Source organism: Lonchura striata, chromosome 26 (genome assembly GCF_046129695.1).
Source record: "Lonchura striata isolate bLonStr1 chromosome 26, bLonStr1.mat, whole genome shotgun sequence".
In the NCBI taxonomy this organism is placed as follows: domain Eukaryota; kingdom Metazoa; phylum Chordata; class Aves; order Passeriformes; family Estrildidae; genus Lonchura; species Lonchura striata.
This window is the reverse complement of record NC_134628.1, coordinates 785,345-799,876: the sequence shown is the minus strand read 5'-3', so window position 1 is coordinate 799,876 and position 14,532 is coordinate 785,345. Positions and strand designations below refer to the sequence as shown.

The 14,532-nt window shown below is 58.5% G+C and overlaps 2 protein-coding genes across 6 annotated transcripts; both read left to right on the top strand.

Moving 5' to 3' along the window:
- Positions 1–226: 226 nt before the first annotated feature.
- Positions 227–8,373, top strand: AZIN2 (antizyme inhibitor 2). Of its 5 annotated transcripts, none has more exons than XM_021539421.2 (11): positions 227–1,089; positions 1,495–1,608; positions 2,697–2,855; positions 2,932–3,105; positions 3,758–3,930; positions 4,326–4,457; positions 4,883–5,048; positions 5,168–5,330; positions 6,199–6,311; positions 6,457–6,671; positions 7,772–8,373. In XM_021539421.2, exons 3-11 carry the CDS (start codon positions 2,757–2,759, stop codon positions 7,911–7,913), a joined length of 1,377 nt encoding a protein of 458 aa, XP_021395096.1. In that variant the 5' UTR covers positions 227–1,089; positions 1,495–1,608; positions 2,697–2,756; the 3' UTR covers positions 7,914–8,373. The 5 variants fall into 5 exon arrangements, with proteins under 5 accessions (XP_021395096.1, XP_021395099.1, XP_021395094.1 ...); XM_021539424.3 differs by having other exon boundaries at positions 984–1,089; positions 2,716–2,855; XM_021539419.3 differs by lacking the exon at positions 227–1,089 and adding an exon at positions 1,103–1,339 and having other exon boundaries at positions 2,716–2,855.
- A 1,546-nt stretch (positions 8,374–9,919) lies between these two features.
- On the top strand, positions 9,920–11,538 carry NDUFS5 (NADH:ubiquinone oxidoreductase subunit S5). Its single transcript, XM_021539377.2, has 2 exons — positions 9,920–10,240; positions 11,311–11,538. The coding sequence occupies exons 1-2, from the start codon at positions 10,025–10,027 to the stop codon at positions 11,413–11,415; spliced, it is 321 nt and encodes a 106-aa protein (XP_021395052.1). The 5' UTR covers positions 9,920–10,024; the 3' UTR covers positions 11,416–11,538.
- Positions 11,539–14,532: the final 2,994 nt, after the last annotated feature.

The following is a 14,532-nucleotide window of genomic DNA, read 5'->3' as shown; positions in this document are numbered from 1 at the left end:
AGCACCCAGCACTGTGAGTGCTGTGTCCAGTTTTGGGTCACTCTGTTCAAGGAGGACATTGTGCTGCTGCAATATGTCCAGCACCCATCACCGTGAGTGCTGTGTCCAGTTTTGGGTCACTCTGTTCAAGGAGGTGGGTCATTGTGCTGCTGCAATATGTCCAGCACCCAGCACCGTGAGTGCTGTGTCCAGTTTTGGGTCACTCGGTTCAAAAATTACATTGTGCTGCTGCAATATGTCCAGCACCCAGCACCGTGAGTGCTGTGTCCAGTTTTGGGTCACTCTGTTCAAGGAGGACATTGACTCTGTGATTCCGAGCTGTGCTTGCCCTGGTGTTGCGTGGGATGGGCTCAGTGCCCTGCTCTGCATGGGCTGTGCATCACAGCACTGCCCAGCACACCCAGGAGAGGCTGGCACTGCAGGGCTCTGCATCTCTCTGTTCTCCCAGCCTCTCTGCATGGTCCCCACATCCCACAGAGCACAGTCCAGTGCTGGTGATGGGCCAGAGCACAGGCAAAACCAGCCAGGATCTCACAGCAGACAAGAGCTTCCTTGGGCCTGGCTGCCAGGAGAATCTGTGGCAAAGCCAAGACCACAGTGTTGAATACAGAAACCCAGGATAAGCTCATCCTTCTCACTCCCCCCTCAGTGGGGACAGCCACCCCTCCACAGACAGAATATTGTCTCCTCAGCAGCACCAGAGAGTGACCTGCACATTTAAGAAGAAGAGTTTAAAAATCCCTGCCGAGCTCATCCTGTTTGTGGGATGGAGCAGCATCCAAGATCCAGGTCTCACGGATCACACAGAGCATCTACACTGCTGGAGAGCTGGATCTGCCACTGGGGCACCCCCCAAAACCAGCAGCAACTCAGCAAGGGCAGGATCAGTCCCTGACACCTTCCCAACTCCCTCCCCCTCTCCGGAGTCCCAGCCAAACAGCCTTTAATCTGCAGGAAGCCTGGTTTCCCTGGCAGCAGCATTTCCAAGGTATTTCGGGCTCTCTTCCCCCGAGGGTCCCGGCGCTCAGGATGCGCAGCCGCGGGAAGCAGGGCCGGGCTGCCAGGCTGGGGATGAGCTGCGGGGACTCGGTGAGAGCCCGGCGTGACTGCAGGGGCGGCCCCAGCCTTGGGAGAGGGTGGGCGAGGATGGGGAGCGCTCTCCAAAAGGGATGAAGGATGCTCGGAGGCGGCTCGGCCAATGGCGTGGCGGGATTTGGTTGTCATGGCTACGGTTGGGAGGCAGTGCTGGGAGAGAAGGGGTGCAGAGCCCCCCCATCCTCTGCAGCCGGTTCATTCTCTCGGGATACTCATGGCAGAATCTGTTTAAATGCTTCCTGAGGTAAGGGGGCTTTTGGGGGGGGCTGTGGGGGAGCTGCTTTGCCTGGCACAGTGAGGAGGGAGCTGCAGAGTGACTGTGGTTGCTAATTTAGGAACGGGGGTGAAGGGCATCGTGCTGTCAATGCCCCTCTAAGCCCCTGCACTGCTTCTCCTCAGAGACCCCGGACCCCCAGGCACAGCTACACCTCGGGCTGCTGCAGGAGCTCGGCGTTCCTCGGGGACCCCCCCTGACAGCACACCAGGACACCTGGGAGGGACAACTGGACCGTGGTAAGGAGGGGGTGTTGAGGCTGGGGCACGAGTTCTGACAGGAATGACCCATTTCATCCCTTCTGTGCCCCACCAGGGTGGACTGGGTGCTGTTTGGTGATGGGGAGTGAAGGGTAAAGCTGGAGGAGTTGCTCTCCTTTCCTGTTTAGGAAGCTCTAAGAGCTTCAAAACATGTTTTTTCATCCCATTCTCCATCTCTGGAATTGGCTGGTGGTGCTTGCTCAATGCATTACAACATCCTGCTGCTGCGGGGTCAGCGTGGTCTTTCTCCCAGTGCCCCTGGAATGTTGTCAGGAGGTCTCTGTGCAGCTCTGAGAAATGAAACCTCTGCCTCCTGCACTTCAAATTAGAGAGACCATGCTCCTGGAAGAGCCCTGGAGCTAGACCTGGATTGCTGGAGTGGAAATGTTCCCTGCTAGCTCATCAGCTCCCTGGGTTCTGGGCCAGGCTGGATCCAGGGCAGGAGATTGTTAAAGCTCAGGGTGTGAGCTCAAAGCTAAAGCTCTGCTAGGATGAGCCCCAAAACTCTGTGCTGCTTAATTGTCACCTTGTCCCACACCCTGTGTCACAGGAGAGCTGTGGAACAGCATCCACAGCAGGGATCCAGGCTGTCCTGAGGTTGGGTGGTGTCAGTGCTGTGCCTGCCTTGTCCTGGGGCTTTCCACTGGGAAGGTGGGTCCAGGAGCCTTCAGCTATCTGGGATCCATCCAGGATGCTCACCCCACTGAACACTCAGCTGATCCAGCTGCATTCCAGAGCGTGAAAGGGCCTGTCCTGGCCTAGAAAAGCATCTCTGCTCTTTGTGGTGCAGTTGGCTTTGTTGTTGACTGTGCTGGTGCCTGCTGGTGGAGACAAGGCTGCTGTGTGCCAAAACAGAGCTCTGAACTGCAGAGAAATGTGTCTCCTCCCCCGGGGGAAGAAGCTGTAACCCACAGCAGGGCTCTGCTGAGCTGCTGGTTTGGAGCAGAGCAGCACAAAGCTCTACCCAGGGGCACCCCGGGCTATGGGCTGGGGGGTCCATGCTGATGGAGCTCCTGGACCCTTTCCCTAAACATTCCTTTCATTTTTACACTGTGCCTCATCCTTAGAATCCATCCCCTACTCTAGGAGGTTTTAAAGGAGCGTCTCCACACCCAGAACATCACACCATGAACGGGTACTTGAACGAATCCAATTTCCTGATGGTGGAGGAGGGCTTCACCACCAGAGACCTCCTGGAGAACCTGCTGGGGGAGCTGTGCCAAGAGGTGAGGGGCTGATGCTCTGCTGCTGCCTTTGGAAAAGGCACTCGTGGAGCTGCTGCTCACTCCAGCTGTCCCCTAGAGCCACCAGCAGGCCTTCTTCGTGGCAGACCTTGGGGACATCGTGAAGAAGCACCTGCGTTTCCTGAAGGCCTTGCCCCGAGTGAAACCCTATTTCCCAGTTAAATGCAACGGCAGCGAAGGGGTGATTCGGCTGCTGGCAGAGCTGGGGGCAGGATTTGCCTGTGCCAACAAGGTAGGGCTGTGGGAGGACAGCTCCAGGGGAAATGTTTGTGGGGGAGCAGCAGAGCTCACCCTCCTTTCCTAAATCTCTGCTCGAGGTGACATTTACAGGGACAGGAGTCTCCCTCTGCTGTCACAGCCCAAAATTCCCTGTCTCTTTGGCTGACATTCCTGTCTCTGGAGCTGCTGTCCTGCCTGGTGGCACAGCACATCCCTGGGGTGTAACTGCCACATCTGTGCAGCTCTTGATGTCCTTAGGGCTGAACCTAAAGCTTTTTGCTCCCTCCCACTTGTCATTTGCAACAGCCAGACTTCCAGGGAGGAGGCAAAATTAAATCACTTACTTTAATGTAATTAAATAAGATGAGAAAGGGCGAGGGGAGAAAGGGCAAGAGTTGTCACAGCTCAAACCAGGGCTCAGCCCCAGGCCTGCCAACGCCACTTGTTTCCTCTCCCATTCTCATGGTGTTTTTAAACCTGTCCATGCCAGGACAAAGTCCACTGTGATCCCTTTGAGCTCTGGTAGCTTTTCCCTGGAAAAACCCAGGCTGCAACGCCGGCGCTTCACCCTCCTCAGCACTGCAAGCTGGCCAAGACCCAGAGCTGGTGGCTGGTCCCCACCCAGCTCCTGGGGACCTGCTGCACGTGTCCCCTTCTCCCTGCAGGCAGAGATCACCCGGGTTCAAGGCATTGGGGTCCCAGCTGACAGGATCTTCTACAGCAGCCCCTGCAAGCAGGTCGCCCACATCAGGTATGCTGCAGCCCACGGGGTCAGGCTGATGGCCTTTGACAACGAGGTGGAGCTGAGCAAGGTGGCCAGGAGCCACCCCCGTGCCAGGTGGGTGTCTGGCAGTGTCCCTGGAGTGGGTCCTGGAGGAGGGGATGGGCTGTGGGGGGCAAGAGGAGGTTGTACAAGGTGGGTTCAACAAGAGGAATGGCCTCAAGCTGTGCCAGGGGAAGTTTGGATTGGATATGGGGAAAAATTTGATCACTGAAGGGGTTATTGGGCAGTGAAACAGTCTGACCAGGGAAGGGATGGATTAGTCACCTCTGGAAATGCTCAAAAAACTTGTAGATGTGGTGCTCAGGGACGTGGTTTAGCATTGGACTTAACAATTGGGGTTAATATTTGGACTCAGTGATCTTTGAGGGCTTTTCCAGCCCTCAAAGGCTTTTCCTTTCATGGTCCTGTTATTCTGAGAGCCCTCAACACAGCGTGGCTTTGCTGTGCAGGATGTTGTTGGGGATCACTGCTGACTCCATCCCTCCTGCCCACCCGAGCATGACCTTCGGGACCACGCTGAAATCCTGCCGGCACCTGCTGGAGACAGCGAAGGAACAGGCTGTGGAGGTTGTTGGCATCAGGTACAGCTCTGGGCCTTCCTCCCTAGGTGTTGCAGATGAGCACGAGGCAGGACCTCCCTACACCCCCAATAAACCTCTTTCCCCAAGAGCAAACTTCAGAGATCTCTGCCTCCGTTCACCCACACAGTGCTGGAGCGTGTTTTTCCCACACCTAGGGGGGCTCAGCCCCTCTGGATCAGGATCTGGGGAGCTCTGCCCTGCTGGAACCACACAGTGATCCAGCTGCTCTGCTTGGGAGTGAGGAGAAGGCAGGGATTTGAGCTCATCGGGGCCAATTTGGGGCAGGTTGGACCCTAGGAAAGGCTCCGTGGGGCTCTGCGGGTCTGGCTTGGGGTGGTGCGTGGGAAGCTGTATGAGTGACAATCCCAGTGTCCCCTCTGCTCTGGGGATGATCAAACCCTGCTGAGGTGTGTCTGTGCCCTCAGCTTCCACCTCGGGAGCCGTGGGCTGGAGCCCCAGGCCTGGGCCCAGGCTGTGGCCACAGCACAGCTGGTGTTTGACATGGGCACGGAGCTGGGACACCCCATGCACCTCCTGGACATCGGGGGTGGCTTCCCTGGCACCGAGGACACCAGAGCCCTGCTGGAGGAGGTACAAACCAACACCTGCCCTCAACAGGCAGAGAATGAGCTTGGAAGCTCTCCCCAGGCCTGGCTGCCTGCAGAATTCCCAGCTAACCAAGAGGAAGGTTCTGTTTTCTTCCCTCACAGATGGCTGCCGGGATAAACTCTGCCTTGGATTTGTACTTCCCCGAGGGCAGCGGGGTGGACATTGTTGCCAGGCCTGGGCGTTACTATGTCACCTCTGCCTTCACCTTGGCTGTCAGCATCACTGCCTTGGAGGAGACCCCCATGGAGCAGCCTGGCTCTGACGGTAGGTGTGACAGCAGGACGTGTCCCCTGTGTCCCTGAGCCCCGCTGAGCCCTCTCCCCACTCCCAGATATGTCCCTGAACCCCCCTGAGTCCTCTCCCTGTTCCCAGATGTGTCCCCTGTGTCCCTGAGCCCTCTCCCCACTCCCAGATGTGTCCCTGAGCCCCCCTGAGCCCTCTCCCTGTTCCCAGATGTGTTCCCTGTGTCCTTGAGGCCCCCAGAGCCCTCTCCCCACTCCCAGATGTGTCCCTGAACCTCCCTGAGCCCTCTCCCTGTTCCCAGATGTGTTCCCTGTGTCCTTGAGGCCCCCAGAGCCCTCTCCCCACTCCCAGATGTGTCCCTGAACCTCCCTGAGCCCTCTCCCCACTCCCAGATGTGTCCCTGAGCCCCCCTGAGCCCTCTCCCTGTTCCCAGATGTGTTCCCTGTGTCCTTGAGGCTCCCTGAGCCCTCTCCCTACTCCCCAATGTGTCCCCTGTGTCCCTGAGCCCCTCTGAGCCCTCTCCCCACTCCCAGATATGTCCCTGAACCCCCCTGAGCCCTCTCCCTGTTCCCAGATGTGTTCCCTGTGTCCTTGAGGCCCCCAGAGCCCTCTCCCCACTCCCCAATGTGTCCCCTGTGTCCCTGAGCCCTCTCCCCACTCCCAGATGTGTCCCTGAGCCCCCCTGAGCCCTCTCCCCACTCCCAGATGTGTTCCCTGTGTCCTTGAGGCCCCCTGAGCCCTCTCCCCACTCCCCAATGTGTCCTCTGTGTCCCTGAGCCTTCTCCCTGTTCCCAGATGTGTCCCCTGTGTCCCTGAGCCCCTCTGATCCCTGTCCCCATTCCCAGATGTGTTCCCTGTGTCCCTGAGCCCTCTCCCCTCTCCCTTCCAGAGGAAGAGTGTGGCAGCAAGAAGAGCCTGGTCTATCACCTCAGTGATGGCATCTACGGTGCCTTCAGCTGCCTCCTGTTCGACAGCCCCTGCCCCAGGCCACGGCTGCACAAGGTGAGGGGCTCACCTGGCTTGGGGCTGTCCCTAACATCGGGTCAGCCCACCCCCTGCCACAGAGGGGAAGCTGCACCCCTCTGCGGGGCTGAGTTCGGGGCTCACCGTGACACGGGCACATCCTCACGCCGCGTTTTGCCCGCAGAGGCCGTGCCCAGAGCAGCCCTGGCACAGCAGCAGCCTGCGGGGCCCGCCGGGGCCCGGCGAGGATCGCATCGCCGACGGGCTGGAGCTGCCCCAGCTGCACGTGGGGGACTGGCTGCTTTTTGGGAACATGGGAGCCTACAGCATGCCGAGCTCATCCCTGCTCACCGCGGCTCCCCAGGCACGGGTCACCTACGCCATGTCCCGCGTGGCCTGGTAAGAGATGGGCAGGGTGGGAGGGCAGGGATGGGAGATTCTGGCTTCCCTTCTGTGAGAACCCCGGGCTTGGTCTGGGGTCTCGTGTGGTGGAAAAATCCCTCCTCCAACCTGTCCTTCCAAAGAAAGGTTCAGCAGTCTCTCTTGTTTGGTCTCATGGTTGTTTATTGCAAGTTATCTAAAAGATTTTCTCCTGGGGCTGCTGTGGTTTGCTCACAGCTCAGGCAGAGGCACACACACACCCTGACATCCTCTCTGACCCCGACTGCTTCTTCTTCTTCTTCTTCTTCTTGTCTCCCCGCCCAGGGCTGCTGCTCTCTTTTATATGGTGCATTACATGTTACATGTTTGCAGTTTTTCCCAATGCCTATTACCTATATTAAATGGTGCCTTTCTATCTTTTATATGGTACATTATGTATTATATGTTTATAGTTTTCCCCCAATACCTACTACCTATATTACAAAGTGGATTTCTACTCTAAACCAATCTGTGAGTGCCAACATCACCAAGAACATGGAGGTAAGGACGAAGAAGGAGGAAGAACAGGATCAGCCCACTTTCCTCCATCTTAGAACTTCTGACCCCCATGTACAAAGTAAAAACCCCCCTGGACAGGTGCTAAAACCCCCATGTACAATACCAAAAAAATTTCCCCTCTACTTTGTAACTACTTTTACTATCCCATCTAACCCTTTGTGACTGCTTGTTCCACCTCCAAAGTTGGTAACTCATTTTATGACTCAAACCCAAAATCACAGCTGTTTCCAGCTGCCTGCCAGGGTCTCAAATGCTTCTGACCAAGGCCTGGAACCTCCAAAAATGTCTGAGGGACATTTTGAGTTCCAACACCCTTCCACCTGGGCTCCTGGCCCAACGGAGAGGGGGAAATCTGAATCCCAGAACCTGGAAATTCAGGGTGAAATCATGGCACCAGAGGCAAAAAATCCGATTTTTTTAAATATTGTCAAATTTCAGGCAGTTTTTCACTGGAGAAAAGAGAGCCAGCTCTGGCTGTCATTGTGGGGGACAGGAGAGCCCTGAAGTGTCCCCATCCCATTCTCAAGGGGCTGCTCCTTCCCCTGGCTCTCCACTTGCAGGAAAGCTGTCCAGCTCTTCCAGGGAAAGCCACCCCAGGCAGAAGATGACCGTGAGAGCCTCTGCATGCCCCTGTCCTGTGGCTGGGAGATGGCAGAGACACTTTGTGTCACCCCTGTCTTCGCTCCAGCTGGCATCATCTGAGCAGCGCTGGGGAAGGAGCCACGGTGGGAAAGGTCCTGTGGTGGAACTGCCAGGGGAAATGTCCCAGAATGGGATTGGGGTGGGAGAAATCCCATGGCAGAAATGTCCCATAATGGTATCAGGGTGGGAAAAATCCCATTGTAATACCAGGGGAAATGTCCCATAATGGTATCGGGGTGGGAAAAATCCCATGGCAGCACCAGGAGAAAAAGTCCCACTGTGGTGCTGGAGGGATAAAAATCCTACAGAGGGAAAAGCAGGATTTTTACATCCTAAATATCCACAGTGGTAAAAATCCCATGGCAGTACCAGAAGGGAGATGCCCTGTGGTTGTCCCAGAGGGGGAAAGGATCCCGTGGCAGTGCCAGGGAAGGGGAAGATGCCATCCTGCCCCTGGCATTGCCCCGCTCTGCTCTCATGGATTTGGAAATAAATCCTGTCCATAAATCCTGTCCATAAATCCTGCTCATCCAGCTCCTGTGGTGTGCGTGCCTCCCAGAGGGGTTTGGCAGGTTTGGGCTCTGATTTTAGGAGTGGGGGTGACCATTGGCAGCCCAGTATGGCTGGAGGGGTTGGGTGAGGAAGGCCTGGCTTTTCCTCCCCACCCTGTGCTGGAGAGTCCATCTGTAATCAGCTTTAATGAGGCTTTGCTCGTTAGGGAAGGCGGGGCCGTTCACCCGAACCTCAGGCTCTTGCTCAGGGATCTGGAGGGACCCCTGGAATTTTGGGGGGCTGTGGGAATAGGGCGTGGGTTTAGGTTTTGTGGGTGACACTGAGGGGAAGACCTGGAACTTGTGGCATCTCCCTGGTCCCTGGGGGCTCGTCAGGTTTCACGAAGTCTCTGCCCTAGGTACAGCCCCCTGAGACCCTGAGGCCAGGAACTGGGAGAACTGGGAGAGCTGGGGGGGCACTGGGAGGACACTAAGAGGACACTGGGAGGGCACTGGGAGCACTGGGAGGACTGGGAGGACACTGAGAGGGTGCTGGGAGAGCACTGGGAGCATTAGGAGGACACTGAGAGGAAACTGGGATGACACTGGGAGCACTGGGAGGGCACTGGGAGCGCTGAGAGGACACTGGGAGAGAACTTGGAGGACACTGGGAGGACACTGAGAGGAAACTGGGATGACACGGAGCACTGGGAGGGCACTGGGAGCACTGAGATGAGGACAGAGGGAGGGCACTGGGAGGAAACTGGGATGGCACTGGGAGGACACTGGGAGGAAATTGGGATGACACAGAGCACTGGGAGGGCACTGGGAGCACTGAGATGAGGACAGAGGGAGGGCACTGGGAGGAAACTGGGATGGCACTGGGAGGAAACTGGGAGGAAACTGTGAGGGCAGTGGGAGCACTGGGAGGGCACTGGGAGGACACTGGGAGGAAACTGGGATGACACAGAGCACTGGGAGGGCACTGGGAGCACTGAGATGAGGACAGAGGGAGGGCACTGGGAGGAAACTGGGATGGCACTGGGAGGACACTGGGAGGAAACTGGGAGGGCACTGGGAGGAAACTGGGAGGGCACTGGGAGGAAACTGGGATGGCACTGGGAGCACTGGGAGGGCACTGGGAGGAAACTGGGATGGCACTGGGAGGACACTGGGAGGAAACTGGGATGGCACTGGGATGGCACTGGGATGGCACTGGGAGGGCACTGGGAGGGCACTGGGAGGAAACTGGGATGGCACTGGGAGGAAACTGGGAGCACTGAGATGAGGACAGAGGGAGGCACTGGGAGGAAACTGGGATGGCACTGGGAGGAAACTGGGATGGCACTGGGAGGAAACTGGGAGCACTGAGATGAGGACAGAGGGAGGCACTGGGAGGAAACTGGGACGGCACTGGGAGCACTGGGAGCGCCTTGCGCACCGTGGCCGCCAGGGGGCGCTGGGCGTGCGGCGGGTCCTCCGCGCCGCCAGGGGGCGCTGCGGGGCCGCCGCGGGGCCGCGCCTCCCGCCGGCTCCGCCCAGCCGCCGAGCGCGCCGCGGTGTCGCGCCGCCGGCCGCGCTTGACGGCAGGGGCGTCGCGAAAGGCCGGCGAAGGACGGGCCCGTGAGGGGCGGCGGGGTCGGATCGCGCCCGCGGCCGTGTCGCGGCAGCAGCGCCGCCATGCCGTTCTGGGGCCTGCAGAAGCAGCTGGGCATCGATGTGGACAGCTTCCTGCTGCGGCAGAGCATGCCGCAGCCGCACGGGCTGGCCGCGGTGTGCCACGCCTTCGAGCGCGAGTGGGTGGAGTGCGGGCACGGGCTGGGCCAGACCCGCGCCCGGCGCGAGTGCCAGCTGGAATATGAGGATTTCATGGAGTGCATGCAGCGCACCAAGCTGGTGGGTGAGCGGGGGGCGCGGGGTGCTGGCACGGGGCGCTGGGGACAGCGAGCAGGGGAGTTTGGGGGTGCAGCGCAGGGTGGGAGCGCTGCTGCTCCTTCCCAGTGTGAGGAGGGGTCTGCCCCTGCCCCCGGGGCTGCGGGAGCTCGGGGGGATAAAACTGGGGGAGTCCGGGGGGATAAAACTGGGGAGTCTGGGGGGATAAAACTGGGGGAGTCCGGGGGGATAAAACTGGGGGAGTCCGAGGGGATAAAACTGGGGAGTCCGGGGGGATAAAACTGGGGGAGCTCGGGGGGGATAAAACTGGGGGAGTCCGGGGGGATAAAACTGTGGGAGCCCGGGGGGATAAAACTGGGGGAGCTCGGGGGGGATAAAACTGGGGGAGTCCGGGGGGATAAAACTGTGGGAGCCCGGGGGGATAAAACTGGGGGAGCCCGGGGGGATAAAACTGGGGAGTCTGGGGGGATAAAACTGGGGAGTCTGGGGGGGATAAAACTGGGGAGTCCGAGGAAAATAAAACTGTGGGAGCCTGGGAAAAATAAAACTGGGGAGTCCGGGGAAAATAAAACTGGGGAGCCCGGAGGAAATAAAACTGTGGGAGCCTGGGGAAAATAAAACTGGGGAGTCCGGGGAAAATAAATTGCAGGAACCCGGGGAAAATAAAACTGTTGGAGCTCGGGGAATATAAAATTGCGGCTGCCCCGTTCCTGGACGTGTTCCAGGCCAGCTTGCAGCAAGCTGATTAGTGGAAGGTGTCCCTGCCCACCGGGCTGGGACTGGATGGGATGTTAGTTCCCTCCCAACCAAACCATTCCGTGCTTTTGGGGCGGCACCGAGCAGAGCTTTCTCCCTGCCCCCAACAACATCCAGGATAAAACCCTGCTCAGAACACGGGGTTAGGAACCCAAATGCCATCAGTACAGAACACCCTGAAAGCCCCAAAGGCTTTGAGAGGAGCCTCAAACCCGAGCGAGGATCCCCAGGGCGGGGTTAGCGTGGGTTCCACGGCTGTGGGGCTGCCAGGACCTGCCGTGGGGACCCCCTGAGACCCCTCCCCGTGTCCCTGGCAGACTCAGCGGCTCCGGCTCATCTTGGAGCAGCGGGACCGGATGATCAAGCAGGGGAAGTACACACCCCCCGAGCACCACATGGGCAAGGAGGAGCCCAGGCCGTGATTGCCGCTGGAATTCCTCTGGGAAGAAAACTCCCAGAGCCCGGGGCAGGGGCCCTGCTGTGGCTGGAGGGGAACAGCCTCAGGTCGGGCACTGCTGGGGCAGTAAACATCCCTTTGCAATGTCTCCTTGCCTGTCTCTTGTCTTTTTTTTTGTCTTTTCCACAAGGATTCAGGGTGGATTTGGGATCTTTTCGGTGTGTGGCAGGCAGATTTCCTCACTGGGGGCTTTGAAATGCCAGCAGGACGACCTGGCACAGCCCAGGGGGTTTGTCCCTGCCAAGGAGAGTTTTTTCCCTTCAGTTCTGGAGCAGCACCGAAGCAGGAGAGTCCCTGGAAGTGGAGAGTGCCCAGCTCAGTGCTTTAATCCACGTTTTTAATCCTGGAGTGATCTATTCTCAGTGGATTGTCCATGGGAGTGATCTATCCTCAGTGGGTTGTCCACGGGAGTGATTCATCCTCAGTGGATTGTCCACGGGAGTGATTTAGCCTCAGTGGATTGTCCACAGGAGTGATTTATCCTCAGTGGATTGTCCACGGGAGTGATTCATCCTCAGTGGATTGTCCATGGGAGTGATTTAGCCTCAGTGGGCTCTCCTGGGGGATTTGGGGAGGAGGAGTGAGCAAGGGATGGGCTGTGGATGGAGGATGAGGATACATGGAGTACCCAGAAGGTCTGAGCAGGGCTCAGCTATTCCAGGAACTGATCCCTCACCAAAGCACAGCTCCCCAGGGCCAATCCCTGAATTTCAGCCATGGATGGAAATTTGGGAAGTGGAGCCAGCCAGGAGGTCAAATCTTCATGAGCCTTCACACTTGCAGTCGCTCATTAATGGATGGTAATTAATTAATCCCCTTTCCCAAAGAGATGTGCACTGTTGGAGGCACCAGGAGTGCAGAGAAGACTTTGGGGATGACTTTTCTGGTGGAGCTTTGCCAGTGGCATCACAACTTCCTCCCAGGCTGGACGTGAGGGCTGCTGGCACCCGGAGCCACGCCAGCAGGAGGGGCCAAAACTCCCAGGAATTGCTGGTTTTGGGGGGAAAACCCCTGTTTTGGTTAGAAGCGTTGCTTTTCCAGGGAGAGGAAGGAAAAAATAAAACCAGGCTCAGCAAAAGTCCTGGCAGCTGACTGGTGTGGAGAGTGACTCATCCCATGGAGCACTCCAGATGTCAGGGGAAATATTTGGGATGCATCCGAGCGCTCCTGGCTCCCGAGTGGCTCCTTAGATCCGTTCAAAATCCAATTGTGCCGGCGATGGGCAGGAGGATCCATTTGCTCGAGTTAAAAGCTCTGTCAGGAATTGCACCAATAAAGGGAATCATCAAAGACGTGATGAAAACAATCAAATTTACGGAGAGATTAAAATAAAAACACGTCCCAGCTCTGTTGGGAGGAGGCCAAGGCTCTGGCTGAGCAGCAGGGATCGAAAATGGATCCGATGCTCCTGACTGAATTCCCCTGGGCAAAGGGATTTGGAGCATCCTCAGCTCCACAGTGTGGTTCACCACCAAGCCTGAACAGGATCCATATCCAGCCTGTAGTAGTTCCAAATTTATATTTTGCTCTTTGCCTTTTTTGTCGCTTTTTTGGCACGGGGTGATGCCACGTCCCAGCTGGGTGGGAGGCACCGGGGGTGGGAGATCTCCGTGGGGAGCTGCTTCTGCCGTGGACACAGCCCTGGCTGGCCAGGAGCTGCTGAGGGCAGAGCACCATCCCTCCCCCCAGCCCCTCATTCCCATTTTCCTACAACCTTTAGCCCCCAGGAGTGGGAGTTGGGCTCTGGGATTGGGCTGAGCTCCCACCTCCTGCAGCTCCCTGGATGTGCTGCGCATCATCTGCAGCTCCTCTCTGCCTTGGAGAGGGGGAACAAACAACTCTCAGGAAATGAATAATTTATCAAAAGTCAAGGGAAAAGGCAGATTTCAGCCCTGGGCTTGGGCAGAGGTTTTAATGAGGGAGAGGGGACAGTTCTGGGGGCAGAGCCAGGTTCTGGCTGATTTGCACCAGGAGACATCTCCCTGCATCCCTGCGGATGTCCAAGGTCTCGGCACTCGGGGTCCCGGGGGTCCCCTCAATCCTGTTGAGCAGCGCAGGAACAGGGAAATGAAATTATTTCGGGAGAACCTGCCTCCCCTTCCTCCCGAAATAACGATTCCCTGTCTCCACGTAGGCAAAACAACGCAGGATCCTAACCCAGATTCGCAGCACAAATAATCCAGCGCCTCCCGGCGCTCCAGGGATTTCGGGAAGCGCGTTCCGGCTGTCAGATCCACGCGGGCTGGAACCGGCGCCGTCTCCCAGCCGCCCGCGCTCCCCCGGGACTCAGCACGGCTGGAATTGGCTGCCTTTGCTCCCGGAGCAGCGGGAGGGAGGAGGCTGGAGCCCGGCTGGTGACACACGGGGTGACAAAGGCACCTGGTGACACAAAGGCACGCGTCACCGTGCGCTTCCCGCAGCCGGGCGGGCCGTCAGCCCCGCGTGCTGTCCCGAGGGGAGCGGTGCCCGGTCACCGAGGCGGGCAGCAGGGGTGACCGAGGGTGTCACAGCATCGCCCCGGCGTGTGCCGGGGGCCGGGCCGGCCGCGGCCGCGCTCTCTCGGGGCCGGCAGCGCTGCAGACACGCGGCTGAGCCGCCCAACCCGTCCGGGAGCTTTGGGCACGGCGCTGCGGCAGCGTCTGCCTCTCCAGGCGCTCTCCTTCTTCTCCCAGCGCCTCTGGGGCTGCCGGGGTGAGCCTCCCCTGCTCCACAGCTCTCACGGGTTTTGGGGTCCCCTGTAACGATGGGATCCGCAGCCCCCGCCTGAGCGCGTTTATCCATCAGTGACCAGGACGCTCCGAGGGTGTGCACAGAAAGCAGCGCCAGGGTGGCACCAGGGTGATGGCCCTGCCACTGTCCCCTGTCGTTGGCGTGGTGGGACTGGTGCCAGCCCACAAGCACACCCTTTTCCAGTACACCCTTTACTCTGCCCGCACGTCCCCAGCACCAGTCTGCAGCCCACCAGGGTTGCCAGGTCCCGGAGCTCACAGCCGCATTCCCAACTGGACCTCGTGTCTTCGAGGCCTTGCATCTGTGGAGTCACCCCACCGGCGTGTCCACACCCGGGCCGGTTTTGGCCGAG

Excerpts from the sequence above, each read along its gene's own strand:
- NDUFS5 (XM_021539377.2), top strand. The coding sequence starts at position 10,025 with ATGCCGTTCTGGGGCCTGCAGAAGCAGCTGGGCATCGATGTGGACAGC. Across the intron at positions 10,241-11,310 it reads GCATGCAGCGCACCAAGCTG|ACTCAGCGGCTCCGGCTCAT; the intron begins GTGGGTGAGCGG and ends TGTCCCTGGCAG.
- AZIN2 (XM_021539421.2), top strand. The coding sequence starts at position 2,757 with ATGAACGGGTACTTGAACGAATCCAATTTCCTGATGGTGGAGGAGGGC. Across the intron at positions 6,312-6,456 it reads CCAGGCCACGGCTGCACAAG|AGGCCGTGCCCAGAGCAGCC; the intron begins GTGAGGGGCTCA and ends TTTTGCCCGCAG. Across the intron at positions 6,672-7,771 it reads GCCATGTCCCGCGTGGCCTG|GAAAGCTGTCCAGCTCTTCC; the intron begins GTAAGAGATGGG and ends CTCCACTTGCAG.